General features: G+C 48.1%; 1 protein-coding gene across 1 annotated transcript; it reads left to right on the top strand.

Annotated features, from left to right (window-relative positions):
• Nucleotides 1–1926: 1926 nt before the first annotated feature.
• On the top strand, nucleotides 1927–4056 carry SOX14 (SRY-box transcription factor 14). The gene has a single exon (XM_081956603.1). The coding sequence runs from the start codon at nucleotides 2324–2326 to the stop codon at nucleotides 3044–3046; it is 723 nt and encodes a 240-aa protein (XP_081812729.1). The 5' UTR covers nucleotides 1927–2323; the 3' UTR covers nucleotides 3047–4056.
• The last annotated feature ends 9317 nt before the right edge of the window (nucleotides 4057–13373 follow it).

Raw genomic sequence — 13373 nt, 5'->3', positions numbered from 1 at the left:
TTGCAACTCTTTCCAATCAATCTATTTACCTTCTCGACTGCTAAGCGCTGAGAACGACCGCGGCGCTTATTTGCCGGGCCCCTTAAACGGGAATTTGGGTTGTCTTAAGACCAGAACTTCAAAGAAGACGAAAGACCGCGGGGCTCCCGAAAGGACCGCCGGGCTCCCGAAAGGAGTTAGAGAAGCAGCTGTTTTTTTTGTTGTTTTTTTTGGCAGGCGGCGCCTGGGGGTGTCGGTCTGGATCCCGACTCAGAAGAAAGCCCAAGTCCTGCCAAATCCAGGGGGCCGAGAGAGGGTGAAGTTCGGCGGCAGGAGAGGTTAGGGAAGCGGGGAGAAACCGCAAAATTTGGTTCCTTCTCCTGATAATCAAAAGGGAAGGAAAGGAAAGCAGACTAGCCATCTCTTTCCTTACCTGCTACCCGGATCATAAGGTTTCCTTATAACCGTATGCAGGAGGCTAGGACACTGAGTATGGACACTGAGTATACTGAGTCTGAGTTGTGTATGTTATACGCCCAACTTAATCGAAATAAAGAATGTGGAGATGGCTCAATTCATCAAATACCTACCAAACCCCTCTTCTCTTTTAATTGGGAAATGCAGCATCGCCCATTTGGGGGGTGGGGTGTTACAAAGCCGTCTATTAAAAAAAAAACCGAGAGAGCCAACTGGAGCCTGTGTTCTGATGATTATTGGAAAGAATCCCTTTAAGGGTAAAAAGAGGAGAAAAGGGTGCCGTTGGACCAGTTTAAAACTAAGCAGGTGCACAAAGCCAATACGCCCTTAAAAGAACTCGGCCTCTTCGGGGATTCCAGGGAAATGGTTTCCATTTAATAAATATTTTCCCCCCAAGCCCAAAGGGCATTTTGCGTTAGGCAGCAATTATTCAAAGAAAACAGGCGTGAAAGGGAGAAAGGGCTCCTATGGGGATTTCGTTTTTCTTAGAAGCCGATCTTTAATAGCTTGAAAATAACAATAAGACCCCAGGACGGGGGGGGAGAAAAAAAGTGGGCTCAGCTCTTGAAATGGGGGCAACTTAGAAGAAACCCGCCACAGAAGCATCTTCCTCATTTTCGCAGCCTTCCTTTGAGCCGGGACTGGATTTTTTGTGGGTTCCCTTCTTGGCCCTCCAAGAAGGTAGCAAATTCTTCGGACGAAGCGGGAGGAGGAAGGGAAATATAGCCCCCTGTTCTCTCTCCGCTTGCCGTTTGTCTGAGCTCTCCGAAGGAAGGAAGAGTCGCCGCGTTTGCTTCCCACCCAGCCCAGCCCTGCCTGGTCTATCACGTTCGCCAGGTTCCGTCCGGCCCGAACTCTAGATGTCTCGGGGAGAAAAAGAGACTGGAAGAGAAAGGAGGGAGGGAAGGAGAATGAGGGGGGCTGCTCGCTTCTCTTCGTTCGCTCTCACTTTCGACGCCCCTCGTGCTTCCTGTTGTCCCCCAGTTGACAAGCACTTAGACTCCCCCCCCTCCTTTCAGCCCGGCTGGATCGGGGAAAAAGAAGACGAGAAGGAAAAGCGGTGCGCCTTTGCCCTTGACTCGTGCGCTGCCCCAATTGAGAAAACGACTGGCTTGCTCTCCCCCCCCCCCCTCCGCAAGAAAGGAGAGGATTAGAATCCAGCCCTTTCGTCTCCCTCCGCCCCCACTCGCAACCCCGGCGTTTTTCCCCTCCTACTCCGCCCCCAAACGAGGGGGCGTGAGGCGTTTTATTGGCTGCCGCTATTAGTGCGCCGTCGAACAAAAGCGGCTCCTTTAATCCCGAGTCTTTAGTGATTTCTTCTCCCTTCGCCCCCCCCATTCCCTCCCCCCCGCCTCTTTTTCGTTCCTCGCCTTTCCGAAGGTAGCCTTCCCCCCACCGCCCCCCAGCTCCCGTTTGCCGGCCGCTGATTGGGCCACCGGGTGGGGAGAGTGAACGCCCCGCTCGCAGCTCTGTCAGCTTGCGCGCCGTCCGAAGCGGGCTCGCCTTCCAAGCGTCGGCTTTCGGCTTCCACTCCTCCGCTTGCCTTCTCGGTGCCGCCTTTCGCGCCCCGCCGTCGCGGCACCGGAACTCCTGCAACATCGAGGGGATCCCCAGCGTGAAGGCGCGCCACTCCGGGCGAGGCCCCGGCCACTCCGTTGCTGCCCGCCTCCGACTTGGGCTCACTGTCCCTCGGGGCACCTCGGCGGGGGACTGGATTGCTGGGAGAACTGGTATGATCAGCTGAGAGGGAGGCGGCGTCGGTGGCGGCCTTGGCTGGAAGGCAGGCGGGGAAGCGGAGCCGGCGAACGTACGGCGTACCGGCGGACGACGGCTGCTCCTGGAGGCGCCAGACGGTCCCTGCAGCACCATGTCCAAGCCTTCGGATCACATCAAGCGCCCCATGAATGCCTTTATGGTTTGGTCCCGGGGGCAGCGTCGGAAGATGGCCCAGGAGAACCCTAAAATGCACAATTCGGAGATTAGCAAGCGCCTCGGGGCCGAGTGGAAGCTGTTGTCCGAGGCCGAGAAACGCCCTTACATAGACGAAGCCAAGAGGCTGCGCGCCCAGCACATGAAGGAGCATCCCGACTACAAGTACCGGCCCCGCCGCAAGCCTAAGAACTTGCTCAAGAAGGACAGGTATGTCTTCCCTTTGCCTTACCTCGGGGATACCGACCCCCTCAAGGCGGCAGGGCTCCCCGTGGCAGCCACAGACTCTTTGCTCGGCTCCCCGGAGAAGGCGAGGGCCTTCTTGCCCCCCACCTCCGCACCTTACTCTTTACTTGACCCCAGCCAGTTCAGCTCCAGCGCCATCCAGAAGATGACCGAGGTGCCCCACACCTTAGCTACCAGCACTCTGCCCTACGCCTCAACCTTGGGATACCAGAATGGGGCTTTTGGCACCTTGAGTTGCCCGAGCCAGCACACTCACACTCACCCGTCGCCAACCAACCCAGGCTACGTGGTGCCTTGTAACTGTACGGCTTGGTCTGCGTCCAGTTTGCAGCCTCCTGTTGCCTACATATTATTCCCGGGCATGACCAAGACTGGAATAGACCCCTATTCTTCAGCGCACGCTGCAGCCATGTAACACACAAACCAAACTCCCACTGGCAGTCCCACACATTGCAGGCGACTGGAATCTGTATGGGGCCAGCGAGACTGGTCAAAGGAAGAAATCGGAAGCCGATCGTTGTGCATATACCATACCGAACTCCAGAAACAAACAATCCGCCTAACTGAAATCCGCCACTTGAGCGTGGAAAGATGCCCTGGGGAATCTCTTCCACCGGGGCAAAGACTCTGAGACTCTTCAGGTGGGGTGGTGGTAGGGACACCAAAACCTTAGAATCCAAAATCCAAAAAAACTCTCAGTCTTTACAGAAAACTTTCTTTCCTTGCTTTCTGCACTTGGGGCTCAGATTGGCCCAAAACTTGTACAACTTGTATATGTGTCAAACTTTTAACTGCCCTTTTGGCTAAAGGTCAACAGCGATACTTTTGATTTTTATTTATTTATTAATGTTAATGAGTTTGTATGATTGAATGTTATTCAGACTTTAATTTTTAAAACCCCAGAACTGCTCTAACCTAATGATACCCTACCTTTTTTCCTTTGCACATTAAAATCAAGACTTAGCTGTGTTATATACATATATATATATATATTCTATATATCTATATTTTATCATCCAGCACTAATAGATAACATTGCTTTTCATGTCAGAAAGATTAAAATAACACAACAGCTCTTTAGAGTTATTAAAGAGGGGTTAAAAGTTTTATATTTCAAACCTGATATGATAGTTTAATTTGTTTAATTTTAAACAGATAGTCCTTCGATTTGTGTGAATAAGTGCAAGTAGGCCTAAGTTTACTTTAGACAGAATGTCAGCTATGACATCAGACTGTGGGTTTTGTTTTGTTTTTAATAAAAAGAGAATAAAAATAATTTAAAAAAAGAGTAACATGGTGATAAACTAAATATGGTTTAAAGTGTATGGGGGAGACAATGTATCCAAAAGGATTTTACCTCGTCAGTTCTGTTCATTTGTTGAACAAAAAAAAAAGGCATTTTGAATAAAGACAATCTGTCGTGCAACCGGGTCAACTATGTTGTGTGAATCCCATTCCAGTTCTTATGAAGTTTCACATAAAAGCTTTATGGACTGCAAGGAAGTTGAAAACTTAAAGGTTTCCTTTGACTTGCCAAGGTCTTGAGCTATTGGTCCCTCATAACAGAAGCTCTACACATAAGTAAGGCAACGTCAAGAACCTAAAACAGGATTGGAGAGTTTTAAAATCTGGGCATAATCCACTGACAAGTTCTCCTGCACAGTTGTAATGAATTGAGCTAACTGGTGTCTGAATCAATGTCAGTGAAGGAGAACCTCTGGGTGAATTCTGCTCACCTTGCTAAAATCTGTTTCTTGTGGAACATGTGCTGCGGGAGCATGTACATACACTTGTACGAGTACATGCATACACTTTTGTGGTCAATTATTTCTAAGGTTAACTTTGTTCTTCTTCACCATATTTTCCTGTATTCCAGAAGGGGGGATAGGATGAGCCAGAAGGTGTGACTCATTTAAGTGCAAGTCTCTAATTCATTCCTTGATATAAGTCCTTTGAGTATATATTTTCAGTATCCAGGAAATGTCAGATGAGTCCTGCAAAATGTCCTCCACATTTTGTGATCTGTCATAAAGGGATTACACTAAAACACATTTTCCTAGGAGAAAGTGGGACTTATTTCTGTGCATAGATATATTGTGTCTTGGGAACCCTAAACGTTTTAAGTATAAGCACCCTCCCCCAATCTATCCTATTGTGTGCAGGAGATTTTATTCTAAAGTAAGTATGGCCAAAAGTACAGCACCTTTTTGGAGTGTTAGTTCCAGTAAAACTGATTTTTACAAGAGGCCCAATCTGCTTTAAAAGCTTGAAAGTTATCTTTAATCAGAGGTAAGTTCCATTAAATTCAGTGACACTTACCCATAGGTTTCTGGGTACGAAACTGATGACTTAGCAGAAGTGGGGAAAGGGAGTAGAAAATCACTTGCTATGGTCCAAGATTCATTCATATTCTCCCTCCGTCCCTCCCTCCCTCCCTCCCTCCCTCCCTTTCTCCCTCTCTCTCTCTCCCTCCCTCCCTCCCTCTCCCTCTCCTCCCCCCTCTCCCCTCCCACACACATGGAAAGATTACATTCTTAAAATGTTTCTAACACATCAGAAAGTAAAATAAACAATGCATGTTTTTTTAAAAGATAAAGGATACAATATTCCTGAGTCAAGCTTGATTACTGGTGACTTCATCAATCCATTCATGTACAATAGCTTTCGTGATATTTTATGGCAATGGTTTGCCGTGTCCTTTTGGGGAGGGTTGGTTTTTAAACTTCCCACTCAGGCCTAGAGCCCTAAAATTTCCTTTCCTACCTGAAATGTTCTTGCTTAGTTTTCTACTCCTGACCTGGCCAGTCAGGTGCTGCCACCAGCATATTTGTACTTGTTCACAAACCAAGACAGCGCCAATGTGGGAAAAGTTAAAGGTTTCTTGGAAAGGAGAGATTGCTGCAAAGAAGGTGAAGCTAGGGGTGAATTTGGTGGCACGGTAAGAGTCACTTTAGCTACAGTTGTGCTGAATGGGAACACTTTTGCGGGTGTGCAAAATACCTTTTTGATGTCACATCTCTCAGGATTAGATGCATGCTTTTGTGTTTCCAAGGGAGATCATAGGTAATTTTATTTAATTGGAAGTATTTATCAGGCAAGCAGCAGGATTTTTTGTGCTTTAGTTATTCTGCTTGGGTCTGCCGCCTTAATTTCGCTCAGTCACGGTTTCTACTCAATGTGGACTAACTTTTCCTAATCCAATATATGCCTGTAGGAATATGGTTGGCTGTCAGCCATTGCAACCATGGATAATGGAAAATATAGCCCAACTTATTCAGAAATTCCCATACGGGAAAGCTGGTTGAGACCTCGGGGAACCTCACTTTAGTGACTTTCCTTGTCCTTTTGCAAACTCTCCTTTTCCTCTTGTCTCAACTCAGAATCCTGCTTTGCCTTCCACTTGCTCCCATCCTCTCCCGGTTTCAGCTGAGATTTCTCCAATATCCCAAAGAGGAGGACGGGAGAGGGACTCTCTGACAGAGTCGGAAGAAAACTGGAGCTGGACAGATTAGCATCTTGTCCCAAACAATTAGCGGTGTTTGGCGCTTCTATTCATCAGGTCTCTCTCCTTTTATTACCGAAAGGCTTTTCATTAAAAGGGGGGGGGGAAGGGGGAAGAAGAGCGACGAGAGAGGGTCGCAGTTGTCCATCTGGCTGAGTTGAATAGCGAGGGTGATCCGTGTTGTAGATGTTTTTCTCATTAAGTGCTCTTTTGAGACCGCGGTTAGAATTAAATGGCACAACACAATTAACATACACGGAACCTGAATGGCAGGGTAAGCAGTCTAAAGAATAGACAGATAAATAACTGAGAGATCGGGCGAAGGTAAACAAAAGAACCGAAGAGGGAGGCTTTGAAAAGCGAGGTTAGGATGGCTGGACCACGCTTGTTTAGCATGACAAAAAAAAAAAAAAAAACCCTGTGTGTGTGGAGGGGGGGAGGCAGAAGCCCACTCACAAACGGGCGCAATTAAGATCTGGCGCGACCTCCGCAGAGGAAGGGACCAGGTCGGAGGAAGCACCGAACCAGGCTAGTGGGACACTCCGACGCTGATGCGCGGCCAGGGAGACCAAAGGAGCTGCTAGGCGAGCCGGTTGGGCTGGCGGGCGGGCGGGCTGCCTGATTTAACCCCAGTTGACAGTAGCTGTCAGGACCTGTGATAACGTTCATAGCTCAGTGTCCTTTAACATCTATCGAGATTAGGTTTCAGGCGAAGCCTCGAGTAAAGGCGGCTGACGGCCGTTCGCGGTCTTCTCCACTCCGGAGATCGGGGATGGAGAGTCCGAAGGGCGGAGCAGTTAAAGAGGGCGCTTCGTAAAGCCCCTGGGAGGCTCACCCACCTGCGCGCCCCTCCTCTCCCAGGGGCCCGGTCGCTCTTCGCTTCTCTCTGCCTCAGTTTTACCCGCGCCTCTGCTTTTCTCCTGGCCCCGTTGGACGGGCAGCCTGGTTCTTCTGGGCCAGCCGGGGGTTCCACTTCCTTGCGGACAATGCCTTGAAACGCGTTTAGCCATCAAGAGCTTTTCTTCAATCTGGCCAGTTCATTCTCTGTGTTCGTCTAACGATTTACGAGGCAGGGTTCATTTTACGTAGCCGTTTGCTGTGATTTGCTGGTGGGAACGTCCCGCCAAAGAGGTAGGGGAAAGGAAGATGCTTCTTCTTCTTCTTCTTCTTCTTCTTCTTCTTCTTCTTCTTCTTCTTCTTCTTCTTCTTCTTCTTCTTCTTCTTCTTCTTCTTCTTCTTCTTCTTCTTCTTCTTCTTCTTCTTCTTCTTCACGGAACCATTTGTGCTTGAGGATGCAGGTTTGTTTAGCTACACAACATTCTTCGTGAGGAATGGCGAAAAACAACCGATTCTCAACACTCTTCTGAGGAAGGCTGTCTTCACCAATAACTTGCCGTGGCCAAGTCAAAGCCATTTTGTCTGGAAGTGTTGTTTTGAGCGATAAGCATAATTTCACTAAAGTACTAACAATGTTTCTAGAATGGAGTTTATTGCTTATTTAATACCAAAAGAGAGACGGTCCAGACGACTTTGTTGAAGAGCGTCAGAAAAACCTTTATGCTTCGGAACCGGAGATTTTTAAAGTGCTAAAAATGTGCAGAGGAATTACTTTCTTTATAGTTGATTTTTTTTTTTAAAAAAATAGAAAGTTGGCATTAAACACGGAAAGAACTTCAGTATTGTTTTTACTGTCCACCCCATCAGCCCCCTTCTGGCCCCATCATTTTTTCCCCATTTCTTCCCAAGTTCCGTCTTCCAATAGGATTCTTCGTTTGCAGGTGTACAGCTGATTTTATGCATGCAGGCGTCTCTCTGTGTGTACACATACACAGATGCTTTTACACTGAAATGAACAGATTACTGACTTTGATGTCAAAAGTTCGGCGGGGGGGGGGAGAGGTGAGAGAGTGAAAGAAGATATTAACTAAACAGGCAGAAAAGAGGAAGGTTGAACTCAAGAGGCTCCCTGTCAAACCTGTTTATCCACAACTGTCTCCTTTCCCCCCATAAAAATCATTAAACAAAAGACGGGGGTTAGGAGGAGTACCACACCTGCTAGAGAAGGGGCGGGTGAGAAGTGGCACCCTAAAGAACCAGCCCTTTCTTTGCTTGCTCTCTTTTTCTCCCTCCCTCGTTTATTCTTAGCTGGGATATTGGGCTATCTAGGAGGGGGGGGGGGAATCAGCTTCCCTGACCTCATCTAGCAGGGGGATATCTGGGGAAGCTGGAGGTGAAACTACAGAGTTGATAGAATTTCGCAAGAGAAGATTTGGAGATTAGGCCAGGGGGAGCTTCTTTGAAGTGGAGAAAATAACTAGCGGGTTGTGGGAGCTAAAATGGATTAGGAGACGATGGGGGTGCTAGACTTCTGACGCAGTTTTGGCTTGGAAGGTGCGGGTCCCCGTGAAAAGGAGTCCCCTCAAACCTGTTGGGTTCCACCCACAGCCACCTTGGCCCAAAAGAAGATCCTTCGTTTCTCGAAAGAGCTTTTACTGAAATCGGAGACCAGTGGAAGTGGGAAGGCTGAGCGTCATGGATGGGAATGGTCCTCAGATCCGAATTGGTTGCCTTGTAAAAGACAAACTGGTTGTAAATCTTACCCACGAATAAATCCATTCGATGCAGATAGATTTACTTCCGAGAAAGCAGAATGCTGAAGATTACATCCTCAGATTACAACCTACGATTCATTGCAATCAGGGACAAAATAATTACATAGTTGCCGGGTGACAAATAGGGTCGTACATCAGTTGAAGCGCAAGTGTCCTGCAGCAGGTGTCCTTCTTGTCCACACATACTGGATTTCAAATAATTCTTTCAATGGAGAAAGGGGAAATCCGGAGAACGGGGGAGAAAAAAGAGCAAAGAAGAGCAGAAAAAAACCCCCAATAACAATAGCAACAAAGATAATGGCTCCCTCTCCTCTCTTTCTCTCTTAATCTTTCGTTAGGAAGAAAGGGATCCCTAGAATGGCATAATCGTAGTGTGATTGAGGTGTGACCCTCCTTGATGCTTTCTCATCTTTTCTAAGAAGTTTGGCCGGGGATACATAGCCAGTCGCCCCCTCGCTTAGTCCCAGATGAAAAATGCGCAGTTCTTGGCTAACCTTTGCTGCTTTTGAGCAGGAGATCAAGGCAGCAGAGCGCTTAGCCAGAAACTTTTCAGGCCGCGTGAAGAAGTCTTGGCAATCGTTATTTCTGCCTACCATTGATGTAGAAGGGGAGTAAATTTGTCTCTATCAAAAACATTCAGAAAGTTAGCTGGTTAGCTGGCCACGATTCATGGTTGTGCTTTTGTTTTGTACAGTTTTTTTCTGGATCGCACACTTTGAACAATTCTGAGTGAAAAGGAGCTGGGGATCAAGAATAGCATCGTAATTCTCTACCCTAGGCTAAATATGTCGTGCCTAAAGACATCTTAAAATAACAAAAGGAGAGGGGGGGGGGTCTTCCTGGAAAAGAAAAACCGAGAGCAAGAGCAAGCGACAGACGGACAGACAGACAGGGACAGAGACAGACAGACAAAGAAAGAAGAAGACGAAGCGGGAGATTGAAGGCAATTTGAGCCACTCCTTGAAGTGGGAAAAAAGGGCGTCTGGAGCTGTCAGCTCGGGAGGCGCAGCGAGCTGCGTTCATCTAGTTGCATCTTGCAATAGACATCTGGCGACTCATCTTCAAAGGGGTGGGGGGGAAGGTGCACAGGTAAAAACACGTCCTCAGAGGCGGAACTGTCCGGGGATCGACGCCGATTCTCTTCTTGAGCTTCTGCCTCCAAGCGATCTGTAAAAGTGCAAACTGTCTTCCAGGCGGGGGTCGCGCGGAGACCATGTTTTTGCGAGCGGCTCCACACCTGTTTCGAGCGCTCCGAATTCTACGGCGATGGGTGGGACCGAGCGGGCACGTCCCCTCCTGCGCCCACCTGGAGCTGAAATCGTCTAGCACCTGACTAGGGGCGATTCAGCTCACTCAAAGGACGTTCCCAGCAGGCAGTTCTAGAGAAGCCCACTCCTCCTGACTCTCCTATGTTCTGAGAGCAGGACCGGAGGCGAAGGAGGGCGGGCGGTGGCGCAGAGAAGACAGAGAAATAAGAGGGAGAGTTGAAGAGGAATCGCAATGAAGCAAGCGCAAAAGTCACCGACTGGGGCAGAGGTGTCATATTTGGAGGCAGCTGTTATGCAGGAGAACCGTCCAGGAGAAACAAGGACGCCAGGAAAAAGGGGCAAGGAAGATAGGCGCGAGCATTTTCCTTAGTCTCTTGTCAAGAAGCATTTTGAAAGCGAGATCCCGGCCCCGCCACTCACGGAAGGTCTTTTGATGTCCCTCGGTAGTTTTCGGCTTTCTTCGTTTCTCGTCGCCTAACTTTCTTAGCCTTTTCACGGTTTGCCTCGCTCCCCCACTTTCACCCCCAATAAAAACACTTTCGTTGTGTTTCACAGCCCTTACTGCAGTTTGGGTGTTTTAGAAGTACATCAAAGGCAGGGCAGGATTCTGTTTAAGTTTGATGGCGTGTACTGTGTGTGTGTGTGTGAACATGATTTATTAGGACAAAAAGCTTTATATTTCAATAGAGCCCAACACGCTTTCACCGAACCTACTGAAGAAGAAGAAATGTTCAGATCCGCTCAGGGGCTGCCGAAGAAAGACCAAGAGCCTCGTCTGGGAATCGAAGAGGAGAACAACCACTTCCGAAGGACTGAGGAAGGCGAGAGCCCAGAAGGAGCCTTCCGTCAGAAGTGGGAAGGCCGAGGAGATGCTGGGGCTGCGTCCAGCTGGTGCCGTTCGACCTCCCGGCTTGGCTGCGGCTCCCTCGCCGGAGCTTTGTGGTCCCAGGGGCCCCACCCTCCCCCGCCGTGCGCTTTCCACCACACATTGTCACACTGCGATGCAATGGGATTTGCACACTTGAGGTGTAATAGCATTACTGCCTTAATTAAAATTTTCATTTCACGTCCAGATTGTTTACTTATCTACTGGAAACATATGTTGGGCGAAGTTAAGATTCTGGACTCTGCACTGTTGCCCAAGGTGCAATTCAATACTGGAGAGGAGTAGGGTGGGGGCGACGGAGTGGCGGGGGGGGGGGAAACTAAAAGAAAAAAAAAAAAAGAGAGAGAGAGCGCGCTCACACATACGCATTAGTATTACTCGGATATTCCAGAGCCTTATCTCGGGTGCTAGAAATGATGAGGCTCTTCCACCCAGTGAATATCTGAATTTGAAGAGGCGATTCCGTCTCCCACGTCCCCGCATCTCTTTTGGGGGCAGACAGAAGGACCTGGATGCCCGTCTCGCTTGCCCGACGGGAACCGGGCTTCGGGGCTCTTCCTAAAGGAAATGTCCCTCCACCCCTCCTTTCTCACCCTCGAGTCGCACACCCGCAGACTTCCCTGGAGGGAAGTTAGAGAGAGGCCCGGACTAAGCAGCGGACGAAGCGTCCGGGGATGTTCCCCGTGGCCAGCCCAGGAACGGAGAGCCGGCGGAGCGCGGGAGGCAGAGCTGTCAGCTGGTTTCTTTCCTTAGAAGCCGCCCGGTCGCTCTGCACGAGGAATCCAATCTCTCCTTATCTCGTCCAGGCTTCTTTCAGGCTGAGATCAGAGCGGGGAGGGCTGCGGGGAGGGCAGGGGGGATGGGAGGGGGGGGTCAGGAAAAAGGGAAAGAAGAAGCGCGCGGGGCAGGTCATTTATATGCTTAATTTAGTGATAAAAGGGACTAAGCGGAGGATCACAGCGTTGTCTCCCCCTTGTAAATATTGCAGCGAAAGGGAAACCTCGGAGGAGGGCCGCGGAGGGGAGATGGAAGGAGGGGGGCGGCGGCAAGGAAAAGCAAAATTTGCAAATCTCCGGCCACATCTTCAAAGCCACGTTCTGCTGGGTCCAAAACCAAACCAAGCCAAACCAAACCAAACCAAGCCTAGTCTAGCCTAACCTAACCTAACCTAACCTAACCTAACCTAACCTAACCTAACCTAACCTAACCACACCTTTAAAAAGGAGACGGGCTTTTTGCCTGGCCCAGTCTGCCAAATCTGGAAGGTATTTTTATTCCGTCCTGCAGGCTAAATTGGAGACTTTTGTGATTTTTTTTTTTTTTTTGCTTTTGATGGCTTTGGTACTCCCATTCCCCACCAGGATGATGCCGCTGAGTCGCCCCCATGACGGAGAGGACGCATCACTTCCCTTCCCCCACAAAGCAGGGGGCACTTTTGGGGGGCTGGGGGTCGGACGAGAAGTCAACCACGAATGAAGCAAATCTCTCTCCGTTTTTTGATTCCCACCCCACCCGCCCCTTTAAAGGGACGGGTGTGTTGCTGCATCTGGCATATGGGGAAAAAGGATTTTTTGTAATTTTTTGAAAGAGAAATGGCAAGGTGTCATCTTCCTCTTCTCCTCTATCTGTAATTGAATCTAGGTCAGTTTTCTAAAGCAAGAAAAGTAGGGCTTCTGACTTCCTACATCAACCTCGAATTTAGGGGACGGTCTCCCCCCCCTTTGCAATTTCATTTAAAATGTAATGGTGGATGAACTGATAAGCAAATGGGGGGGGGGAGAGAAACTGGGGCTCTGTTTAAACGAAAAAACGGCATGGTTTTAATATGCTTCCAGGTGGGGGGAAATGATTTACATGGGAGTTTGCTGATATGAAAGAATTACAGATACAAAACCTACTGATCTATAGAATAAAAAAAGAAAGGGAAAGAAAAGAAATGTTATTTTCCTGTAAAGGTATTAGTTCATTTATATTCATTTAACCATCCATCCATCAATTTAGTTTCTCACTCCTTGCACATATTCCTTAGCTCTGTTAAAGCTCAGCAACCAATGTACTTTTCTGGAATAGGCAATGAAGCCCCCTCTAAAACAAAATTAAAACTCAAGGAATGAAATAAGCAGAGAAGATGGTTTCTGTCCTAAGGGATGGACACACACACACACACACACACACACACACACACACACAACATAACACAACACAACACACACACACACTCTATAGGGAGAGTTAATCATGGTCAAGAAAAACATGCATTTATGCAGTACGTATGACACACTTCATCTTTACCAGTAACAGTTCTTTAAGAGTTTCTTTAGAGAAATAGTTATATATTTATGTAATCAAATGTTTTAAAGGTAAATATATGTAAAACAATTTACATACGTACCATGCAATTACCATGCAATTTATGCAAAAATACTATGAACATTTGTAAAATTAATGCAAAAATATAAAATACACAATATATT

Source organism: Natrix helvetica (genome assembly GCF_964273705.1).
Source record: "Natrix helvetica genome assembly, chromosome: 5".
NCBI lineage: Eukaryota > Metazoa > Chordata > Lepidosauria > Squamata > Natricidae > Natrix > Natrix helvetica.
This window is presented reverse-complemented; position numbering and strand designations above follow the sequence as displayed.